Source organism: Nematolebias whitei, chromosome 23 (assembly GCF_014905685.2).
Source record: "Nematolebias whitei isolate Nwh7 chromosome 23, NemWhi1, whole genome shotgun sequence".
Taxonomy (NCBI): Eukaryota; Metazoa; Chordata; class Actinopteri; order Cyprinodontiformes; family Rivulidae; genus Nematolebias; species Nematolebias whitei.
Window position 1 is genome coordinate 4,281,909 of NC_056520.1, and position 11,881 is coordinate 4,293,789.

An 11,881-nucleotide genomic window follows, 5' to 3' on the forward strand; every position below is an offset into this window, starting at 1 on the left:
ATTTTATTAGCCAATATCAGACTATTAATTGGTTTGTCTGCCATTTAGTTAGCCAATATCAGACCATTAATTGGTTTGTCTGCCATTTAATTGTCTACCATTTATTTGGCTAATATCAGATTACAATACAATTTAATTTGCCAAAATCTAATTAATCGGTCTGACTGTACCTTTTAATTAGCCAATATCGGACAATTAATCTGTCTCTACCATTTATTATTCATGGTTAAATTTAATAATTTCCACTGATTGCACTTTCAATGAGGTTATCAAGTTTATGTGGAACTATCTAATAAAGAGCTTTTATTTGTAGTAAATATTCAGAAGAATTAATTTATTTCATAAAAGAAATTAGTAAAAAAAAAATGTAATTTCCACAATGAAGCAACAAAAAATATGAATGTAATTCTAAATAATAAAAAAGAACAAAGGCATGACAATTATTTATTCAGAACAGATTTTTTTTAGGGCCAATGTTGCCTGATGGTTGCCACCTGAGTGGCATTTAAAGTTGCTGGTTGCTCATCACACATGTTGATCTGGAGGAGAGGAGGAAGACAAAGAAGGTCTTACCGCGGGCTCTGGCAGCCGGTTTAGGAAGGACAGAGCTGTTGGTGGAGCTCATGTTGTAGTCGATAACTTCCAGGCTGAGGTTCCCCTGCTCCGACATCCCCAAGGCACTCCCGTTTCCCACCTGCAGAGCCATCCTTCTCCCCCCGAGTGGGGCCTGGAGTGTCTCCTGCCAAGATCACTTCAGACACAAGCGCAGGACTCAACTTGCTGCTGTCACCTTTTTCTTCATGGCAGCCTGGAGAAAAAGGAGGTGCAGCAGGGCAAAGAAAAAGAAAAACTAACTTAGAGGAAACCCAGAAGTGGAGTGTGACACTTGTGAAATCTAAGAAAATGGAAAGCAGCCAGACATGTTGACTGCTCTGAAAGGAGCAGTGGGAAGAAGAGCTCCTGAAGCCGACTGTGGAGGAATGAGACTGCGCTGCTAAGGGCAACGGTGGAGCTCCTCTCTCTCTCTCTCTCTCTCTCTCTCTCTCTCTCTCTCTCTCTCTCTCTCTCTCTCATGCACATTTTCTCGTCCTCCCTCCCTTTCCTCTCCTCACTCACTCAACTCACGACTGTCACCGTGCAGTTCGGTCCAAAGCTGTTAATAAACAGGCTTCTTATTTATAGTCGCCGTGCTTTCAGAAAATCACAGGACTGGAGGCAGGAAACACTAAACTGTGAAGACTCGACAGGATCGAGGGAGCTGTGCTCTGCATCAAATCAATATTTTGATCTGGTCTCTCAGATCACACCATTGGTTGTTTCTCTAATTATCTTTCAGACCCGAGGCAATGTGTTCAACATAATGGTACTTCCTCAAGTTATCTAACAGTCAACAGTGGTGTACCACAAGGCTCAGTCTTAGGACCCACCCTCTTTACAATCCTCATAGGTAATGTAGGTCGGTGCTTCCTTGATGCATCCTTACATTTCTATGCTGATGACACAGTTGTTTATTGTCAAACTAAAACTGTTGCTAAGGCTTTCCAGCGTTTGCAATCTGCATTTAACATCATCCAGTCTGATTTGTTCCACCTCAAACTTGTCTTAAATGTCGATAAAACCAAAGGGATGCTTTTTTCAAACAGGACGTCAGTCCCAGCAGTTCTTCCTCTGATTTTATCCTCAAATGGTGTCCCCATTGAATTAGTCAATTCCTATAAATATTTGGGTATCTTGGTCGACTCTAATCTGTCTTTTTTAAGTTTCACGTGGAAAACCTAGTAAAGAAACTGAAAGTTAAACTGGTTTCTTTTTCAGAAACAGATCCTGTCTAACTCTGAATGTTGGGAAACATCTTGTATCTGTGACTTTCCTTCCCTCCATTGATCACGGTGACATTATTTACATGAACGCTCCTACAAGAACCCTGCAGATGTTGGATGCTGCAGATGTTGGATGCTGTCTATCATGGTGCACTAAGATTCATAACTGGCTGTAACTAACGTACCCACCACTGCACCCAGTATCCACTGGTTAACTGGACACCATTAACTTCACAGACTCTCCCACTGGTATATTTTCATCTTTAAATCACTTCTTGGTCTGCTGCCTTCATACATCTCCTCCTACACGTCTCTGCGTGAGTGCAGCTACAGCGTGCGCTCTCAGGACATTATTACCTGCAGTGTTCCCTCAGTGAGGACTGAACTAGACAAAGGGCCTTCTCCTACTCCACTCCTGTTTCCTGGAATATCTTGCAAAAAGATCTGAAGCTCTCGACCTTTGACCTCTCTAAGTGGCTTCAAACATCTGTTAAGTTCCTGGCAAGAACCAATGCAGATATGTTCCTGTTTCTAGTTTTCTACATTGCCTTATAATCGAGCTGTTTTTTGTTACTTTTCCTTTTGGTTGCTATTTTATTTTAATATGTAAAAAACAAAAAATCTGTACGCCTCTTTTATGATTGTCTATTGTTGTCACTGTTGTCATCACTCTGTTAAAATCAGGTCTCTCTTGTAAATGAGTCCCCGAGGCTCAATGGGATTAACCTGTCTAAATAAAGGTTGAATTAATATTTAATGGAAGATAAAATGCTAATGAAAGACATGCCACATTCATTTTCATAATTTCAGAAATTAGGTTTAACTTAACTTTGAGTTCACTTACTCTGAAGGAGCAAAGACCAATAGCAATTAATCAAATCACCTCTGAGTATCTTAACCCACCTGCTGCCCTTGGGTCAAATGACCCACGAGGCCTTGTAGGTTGTTTTGGCTCAAGGGTAATTCTGAGTCTTACACCCTCAACCCTGGCTTTATTGAGTACACAAGCCAAGCACCAAAAAAACCTATTCTCATTAAAAGCAGGAGTAGGTCCTCCTTCATGTTTCTTAAAATAATATACCATCAAACATAAATGGCTGCTCTTGCACTACTTCTGTCCACATGGGTGGAAAGCTCAGGTCCTCTACCAGAGGTCTGGAAACCTGAGATTGAAGGAGCTCTTTAAAAAACTATTTTAAAAGTATGTAGTTGAATCAAAATGCTGCTGCCACTGTTCTGATTAAGTTCAAGTTCAAGAATCTTTATTATCCCCAAGGGAAAAATTGTTTCAAAGTCGGTCACATAAAGCATCCATACTACACAAGACATTAAAATAATACATGAAATTATCACTGTTTGTTGAGAAGCCTGATCTCTACAGGGATGAATGAGTTCTTCAGTCTGTTCATCCTAAATCTGGGCAGCAGATATCTGCGTCCAGATAGAAGCAACCTGAACTCATCATGGAATGGATGAACAGGATCTGCCAGAATCAGCCTGGCCTTGTTCACTGACCTCGCCTTGTGTAGGTCAGTGGGGTTCTGTAGGTCAGTGAGGTTCTGTAGGCCTATGCCAGCAGTTTTGCTGCACATCCTGACAATCCCCGGGAGTTTGTTCCTGTTTTTGCATATCAAAGGCAGAGATCATATCTCTCCAGTTTTAGTTTCTCTCCATTGGCTTCCTGTCAAATCCAGAATAGAATTCAAAATCCTACTTCTAACTTACAAAGCGCTCAACAACCTAGCTCCATCTTATATTACAGATCTTACTGTTCCATATTTTCCTAACGGAGCACTTCACTCTGACTGCAGGTTTACTTGTGGTTCCTAGAGTTACTAAAAGTTGAATAGGAGGCAGAATTTTCAGTCATCAGGCTCCTCTCTTGTGGAACCAACTTCCAGTTTCTGTCTGTGAGGCTGACACATTGTTACGTTTTAAAACTGGGCTTAAGACTTTCTTTTTTAAATAAAATCCTATAGTTAGGATATGCTTAGTTGCGTTGCTATAGGCTTAGACTGCTGGAGGACACATTGACACACTTCCTCACCCTGCTGCTGTCTTTACGTACACTCAAACACTACCTGGTTGTATTTGTAAATATTTCTATCATTAACTTGTTTTTCCTTTTTCTTCCCACAGAAAATACAACTGGACTACGTCCTATTTGTCTGTCTCTTTTCTGTCCACTCTAACCCCAACCGGTCAAAGCAGGTGGCGGCCCATCCTGATCCAGGTTCTGCTGGAGGTTGCTTCCTGTAAGAGTTTTTCTTTTCCACTGTCGCCATAGTGTTGCTCAGGTTTGGAGTTGGCAATAATGTGAAGATTCAAAACAACTTGATGACTTCGTTAGATAGATAACGTTTATTAATTGGCATTTTATAACGTATGTGAATGTTTTTGTACGGCACCCTGAGATGACCTTTATTATGAACAGGCGCTCTTTAGATAAACCAAATTGAATATCTTGTTCTAGTAGTTCATGACACTTCAGGTGTCTTGGTTTCAACATTTAACCCATCATGGTGTTGTTGCTCATTACAGAGTCAAGACTGTGGCACCAGGGATTGAACCCCTGATGTTCCTCTTAAGTCATGTGCCCTAACCACTGCACCAACCTACCAGCTTTTTCTATTTTACAGCAATAGTCTTGTCCCTCAATATCCCGCTTACTGAATCATACGACCTAAAAGTTGTTGCCATTTTAGTGTTTACTAAGTTTGATTAGCAGTGGCTGCCATCTTGAATTAGATTGGCTCCAAAAGTTAATGTTAACAAATGGTTACTTTTTTAGATATTTTGCTAATGGACAGGCGAGAAGACGTAGAACATCAGGGCAGGCAGATGCAAGTTGGCAAACGAATAATAATGTGATACGTTTTCAATTCAGTTTATTTCTATAGCGCCAAATCACAACAAAGTTGTCTCAGGGCACTTTACAGGAACATTCACATAAAAGCCAATTAGTAAAGTTCTCTATCTAAGGAATCCAGCAGACAAGTTGAATCTTGGCTTCGTTGCCGTCTCCCATCCTGAGCAAGCACAGTGGAGACAGTGGAAAGAAAAACTCCCTTTTTAACAGGAAGAAACCTCGAGCAGAACCAGGCTCAGGACAAGCGGCCATCTGCTTTGACCGGCTGGTTGAGAGGAGAGGAAGGAGAGGAAGGAGAGGAGGGAGAGACGGACGAACACAGAATGGTAGGTCCAGGTATAGGTCCAGGTCCAGGTATAGGTCCAGGTCCAGGTATAAGTCCAGGTCCAGGTATAAGTCCAGGTCCAGGTGTATCTGAAAGACAAAAAAAAAACCATGTTAAAGATAGAAAAAATAATTACAAATACAAAACAGGTTGAGCAGAGTAAGTAAAGACAGCAGCAGAGTGAAAATTGTGGTCAGTTTGTCCTCCAGCAGTCTAAGCCTATAGCAGCATAACTAAGGGACAGCTCAGGAAACCCAAGCTGACCCTAACTATAGGATTTATCAAAAGGGAAAGTCTTAATCCCAGTCTTAAAACTGGATAATGTGTCAGCCTCATGGACAGAGATTGGCAGTTGGTTCCACAAGAGAGGAGCATGAGAACTGAAAGATCTTCCTCCCATTCTGCTTTTGTAAACTCTAGGAACCACGAGTAAACCTGCAGTCTGAGAGCGAAGCACTCTGTTAGGAAAACATGGAACAACAAGATCTCAAATATAAGATGGAACTAGGTTGTTGAGAGCTTTGTAGGTTAGAAGTAGGATTGTGAATTCTATTCTGGATTTGACAGGGAGCCAATGGAGAGAAGCTAAAACTGGAGAGATATGATCTCTCCCAGTAACTCCAGTTAAGACTCTGGCAGCAGCATTTTGGATCAGCTGAAGACGTTTTAAAGAAGTATTTGGACACCCAGATAATAAACCATTGCAATAGTCCAGTCTAGACGTGACAAATGCATGGACCAGTTTTTCTGCATCATCTTTAGATCAGATGTTTCTAATGTTAGTGATATTACGCAGGTGGTTCTAGTAATGTTTTTAATGTGGGGGATAAAAGACATGTCCTGATAAAAATAACACCAAGATTTTTAACATTACAGCTGGAGGACAGATTAATGTCATCTAAGGAGGGAGAAAGACTGAAACATTCATTCCTAAGGTGCTCAGGTCCAAAAACTAAAACCTAAGTCTAAGTTTAAAAGCAGAAAATTAAGGGTCATCCAGGTTTTTATGTCTTTAAGACATGCTTGTAGTCTAAGTAACTGATTGGATTCATTGGGTTTAATGGACAAATATAATTGTGTGTCATCAGCATAACTGAAAATGTATCCCATGCTGTTTAATAACTTTACCTAATGGAAGCATATATAAAGTAAAGAGTTTTGTTGAGAACACCGTCGTGGTATGAAACCACAAGATTGTTGAAAACTGACTTTGGAAAAGTAACTTTCTCCTTTAGAGTTCAACAGATTTTATCTGGACTCTTCTTTTAATCGAGGGTCAAATATGGTATTTCCTTCGCTCCGGGAATGGCTGCTACTGGTTCATTGGCGCCACGGGACAAACCTTCGGATCTTGCAGCCTGTCAGGCGACAATCATCAGTGGGACAATGAGGTCCAATTCAGAGAGAATTTATGGAGGAGGAACAGCCCCTCTTTTCTGAATTGTCCGGTAATTTAAAAAACGGCATGGCGCCACAACTACCGAGCAGTACACAACACACACCCTGTGTTTCTGATGAGAACACGTCACACATTTTACCGGAACGCCGCCGCCTTGTTTACACCTCAATTGTTTCAAATGGTTTGTTTTTAAAGTGGCGGTTGTCTTGTAGAGTTGTGTGGAACAACTGGTACATTTTGGCTTGACCTTCGGCAAAAAGAAAAGAAAAAGACTCCTGCTGTGTTGAGGGGGGAACGATCCAAGAGCGCCTAAGGGTTTAATTTGAGCAGCGATACCGATGCTATGAAAAAGATCTGAAGGCAGCAGGGGGTGGAAGGGGAAGGTGGTGTGTTCTGTGAGGAAAGAAGGCCGCGTAGTTTGTTTTTGTAGAGCAAGTTGCGTTTCTGGCGGTCCAAGCGATGTACTCTTCCTGCTTTTATCCTCCTCTAACGTGTGGGAGGCGCTCCAGCGTGGCTAACGTGTTGCTGTTGTTTCAAACCCTCCATAAGAAGTCTATTAATCTAATGCCAAAAGTCTCTTCCCCCCTCCTCCACTCAACCGTTTAGTGTATTTTGCAGCTCTTCACTGATTTCCTCTCTATTGAGGTCTTCACAAAGGTCACAACCAGTTTGTCTATTAAGTCGAGGAATTTGGGGGGTTTTTTGCCAGCAAAGCTATTTTTATTGGTATTTAACTTTAGCCAAAGTGTTTTTCTTGTATGAAAAGCAGCTCGAGCTACTAATGCCAGTGTAAAATGCTCTAACACTACAAATTAGCACAAGCAAACCTATTCTAGGGCTAAAAATAAGCAGACTTTTAAGTTTTTTTAATAATCCTGGCATAAGAATGGGAATCATGAGTCTGAACCTTAACCCGATGGAGTAGTGTCCTTTCTTGAAAAGCCTCAACTAACTCAAGGTAATGGTTTTTAAGTGCCAGGATCTAATTCCATTATTTGACAAGCATAAAAAATGGCCGATCTAATCATTTGTCTCCGTGCTACGCGTAATTCCTCAAGTGCAGACAGACGGCAGAGATAAATCAAAAAGTAAAACCTCGTATGAGACAAATGTTGCATTATGACCAACTAAATTCACTCAAGCTGCCAATCTCTGAGTCGGCCTTTAAAACAGAGGTCGCTAAAAGGCGGACCTGGGTCCGGATCGGACCGAGTGATGGTTCTGTTCGGACCCGTGCGCAATCAAATTCATGGATCATTTTCATGCTGCATTTTTCCAGCGATAAACAGCTGAGGTGCAGAGAAACAGGAGGTGTGTTTTTGGAGGTTCGCTCTACTTCAAGCGTTACCGTAACGGCGTCACTCGGTTAATGAGCCAATCAAATCTTTAGTTTTCCCTGCACCGTTTTAAATGTGCTATATAAATAAATGTGACTTGACTTGCACGGCCGGTGCAGGAAGCTCTCACTGGAGCAGCAGGTCGGAGAGGAAGAGACGGCATCTCGTGCTCCAAAGTAAGAATAGTTGATGCTGAAAACTTGTACAGCCCAGCAGCTGCTGAATGTTCACTCAAGGAATCATGGACTTTGGGATAACATAAAAAATATATATTTAATGATGGGACAGTCGTGAAGAAGCGCACAAATGCTGTTGCTGAGACATTTGATGGAAAACAAAAAGACGAGATGTGTGAGGAAAAAAAAAATCAAGCAAATCCTGATGGTCAGCTTCAACAGCGAGCAGAAAATCAGATACTAGCAGATGATGCAACAATTTTCAGTCAGGTCATCTGGACGGTTTCTTTTTTTTTTTTGCTGAAACGTTTCACCTTCCATCCAGAAGGCTTCATCAGTCAAGGAAACACACAACACAAAACTGATTCTGACTGACTTTTGACAAGACTGTCGACGAGGAAGAGGGCCGGCAACAGAGGAGGGGGCGTGCCAAAGACACTATCTTAGCACCAACATAACTGGTTTGTTCCATTTTGGAGTAAGCCATTTGGGGGAAGAATCAGTTTTGTGTTGTGTGTTTCCTTGGCTGATGAAGCCTTCTGGATGGAAGGTGAAACGTTTCAGCAAAAAAAGAAACTGACCGGATGACCTGACTGAAAATTGTTGGATTGTGTACCTTGATTGAGCATGGACTTTTTTTTAACTATCCTGTTTTCAAAGACTTAGTAATCACACTACTTCATTAAAACTTATAAAACGATAAATTTTAATCTTTAAACATAGTTAAGTTTTGTTTTCTTCTGCTCTCCAGCTTCACACTTAATGAAAACGTATGGACTGGTTTCAGTCTACATGTCAAAACTCTGGCTAAGTGAATGTACCAGAAACAACCAATCGGCTAAATGTTAACTATTATTACTTTTTAAGAGTAAATATTCTAAAAGTTTAACATTCACCACTTGTTTACGTTGCTCGTTAATTTAATCTAATTCTCAGTCGCACAAATGTGAGGCAAAGAAATGAGTCCAACAAACTGAGTGACCATTACTTATACAGCAGTCCCTCGCTGCTTAGCGGTTCAACTCTCTCTCATTGTTTCGAGGGTTTTCAACGTACATGACACACGATTGGCTGATTGATGGAAGGTGACCAACCAGAGCATTGTGCAGAAGGATGGACTGGCCATCGGGAGCACCGGGACATTTCCCGGTGGCCTGGCCCACTCAGTGATCGCCGAGGGGCTGAAGCTCCCTGAGAAGTAGCGATGGGGAAAGACAGACCCCACCCCCACCCCAATATTTAAAGTAATTGAACGCGACCCAAACTGAGCCTTTGGTCAAGCTCCCGGGCCAGGCCACCGGGACATGCCCTGGTGCTCTCGATGGCCAGTCCGACCCCGGACGCCACTGGTTCAAATTATATTTAAAAAACTGAATTTAATAGGAAAAAAACTGGTGTTGTTTTACCTGTAGTTCCAGCATTTCCCCAGTAGAGGTGCACTACAGACACTGGCGTGTATTACAGGCAAGTGGAGAAGAAGTAATTTCTTCTTCTATGCTTTTATTTTTACTTTGCCCTACGAACTCGTCTGTAAAAAACGTGTTTATCAAAGAAAAGTGTACAGTGCGTGCCGAGTGTTTAAAACGGGGTGGATAACAACATATTGTTTCACTGAGGTCCAACCAAAGGCAGTTTTTATGCCAAGAAACTGTCGCGGTTTTCAAAGAGTACACTTTGCTAACTGCTAACTATGCTAGCAAGCCTTTCTCCGATGGCGATTTTTAAAAGAAACGTGGTAATAACAGAGCAAGTCTATTGTGTCCGGAGGGCCAAGATAAGTTAGAAAAAGATCAGTTTATCACACAGGACTGTGACTCGCCTTGTGGAACTGACTGACTGAAGATTTAGAAAATAAGCTAAAAGGCAGAGAGAGTCCTTTAATTTATGGTAAAACATGTCGGTCTGCTTCCATTCCCAACCTGCCACAGCTGACCTGTCATCAACTTTAGATCCTTTAGTTGTAAAAAGTTTTGTGAGGAGTTTGTAAAGGTGAGCTGCCACTTTATTTTGATTTTTCTCCTGTGTTCCATTAGCATAGTGAGGTAAGAGACTTGTGGTTTGGTGTATTCTATTTTTCTTCAGGTAAGAGAAAATACAGTGGTTTGTCTTGTTTGTTGTTTTGGTCTGAAGTTGGTAAAACTCTACAAAGTCAATAATTTCACTATTGTAAATAAAATCACTGTTCTATCATATAATCTGACTTAGTGGCTGCTTGAGTGGTGCAGAAGGTGGACTCGCCCATAATTAATAGCGTCCCGGCGGCTGTTATTGCGCTGGGGTGTAACGTCACACAAACACTTCATCCATCTGTTCCTGGCCCTTCGCTCCAATTTTAGAACTCAGTGTGGCCCACAAGTCCGAAAGTTTGCCCACGCCGGTCTACTCTTTCGCTGTGCTCTTTTAGTGTTTAGAGAGTTTATAAAATTGTTTAAAACATTGTAAGAGTGTGGGAAGGGTTTATAAAGTCTTAAAATATATATAAATAATAAAATAAATATAACGTCCCTACTTCGCGAATTTTCACCTATCGCGAACGTAACCTCCAGGATAAGTGAGGGACTACTGCACTATGTCCCTGTAGGCCAAACAGGTTTAATTTTTTTATATGATCCATGAGAGTACTAGCTCCTGGAGAAATGAGCACCAATTTGCCCAGGTTGGATAAACCGCTAGGATTTTCTGATCTAACTAGTTTTTCTCCTAACGTGTCCAAGAGGCTGACACTCTACATAAACGATAAGATGCTATCACTGAAGTTTAGGTATTAATATCGTCTCTGTGTATTTGTACACACACCCTATAGGCAGCTTTCGAAGCTCGAGTCTGAGCAACAAAGCAGCCTGCCTCGCTTATCTGAAAGCATTAGAGCTTTCATCCGTCATTCTGCAGAGTAAGGCAGTGATACGTGTTATGACTTTCTATCTGAGACGCACGTACGCTGGATTTATGTAAACACGGCCAGAGTTCAGACAGGTCTTATCTTTATATCTTGTGTGCAACTCACAAATTGACACTATGCCCAAATCGGCAAAGGTGCAGGAACAAAGACGTGACTTGCAAAGGCGTAGGAAACGTACAAGCATTTTTTACTTTCAGAATAAGACCCAGCTTTAGAATAAGGACAAGATAGCATTCGTATATCGAATAATCTTAAAGGACTAAAAGTTTAATTTGTATTAATGTATTAAACTTCTATGTATGAAGCCTCACAATGAAAGGCTTCTTTATGGCGACTGGCTTACAGTAGACTGCACTGCTTTTGACAACTGCGTTACTACTTAGAAGTTTCCAGAAGCAAACCGTAAACCTTCCAGGTAATAAAATTTCTATGGATTTATTTAAAATGCCAACGTTGAACTCAATTCAAATGCAAACTAGGGTAAAAAACAATAATAAAAATATATTCTCTCAGCATATTTATTGTAACCTAACACTAATACCCCCCACCTTTGCTTCTTTGCAATGTGTTTCTATAGTGTATTGGGAAATGTGTAAGAAAATACCATTGTCTCTTTATATATCTGATACTCTAAGCTTATGTAGTGCTATCAACGCCAAGTCGCCACTAATTTGTCACATCGTAAAACTTCTGAAGCATGATTGTAGCAACTTTATAGTGTTGCATACCAGTAACAATCACTATACTAATAAAAGCTAGCCAACAATTATGGTACCAGTCCTATGCAAAGAAACGTCTCCACTACTGTGGTGCTTATTTTATATGTAGTAGTGGTTGACCTTGCTAAACTTTTTTTATTGGAGTTTTTTATCAATGGCATATTCCACTGTGGTCTTGGCAAACGTACTGTATAAACAAGGGTGGAGCCAGTGGGTGGTCAATGGTGGCTTTGGCCACAAGACAATATATGTTTGGCCACTTTGCCCCACCGGCTATCCCATCCATCGCTTTGTGAAACCATTTCCGTACGCAAGCGATCAATTTAACAGCAGGTAG

At 41.1% G+C, this 11,881-nt stretch overlaps 1 protein-coding gene across 1 annotated transcript in view; it reads right to left on the minus strand.

Moving 5' to 3' along the window:
• The window catches only part of cckbra (cholecystokinin B receptor a), a 59,653-nt gene extending 58,947 nt beyond the window's left edge, over positions 1-706 (minus strand). Inside the window, exon 1 of the mRNA XM_037696732.1 lies at positions 574-706. Within this exon, the coding sequence (XP_037552660.1) occupies positions 574-706 (133 nt within the window). The remainder of the gene's footprint in view (positions 1-573) is intronic.
• Positions 707-11,881: the final 11,175 nt, after the last annotated feature.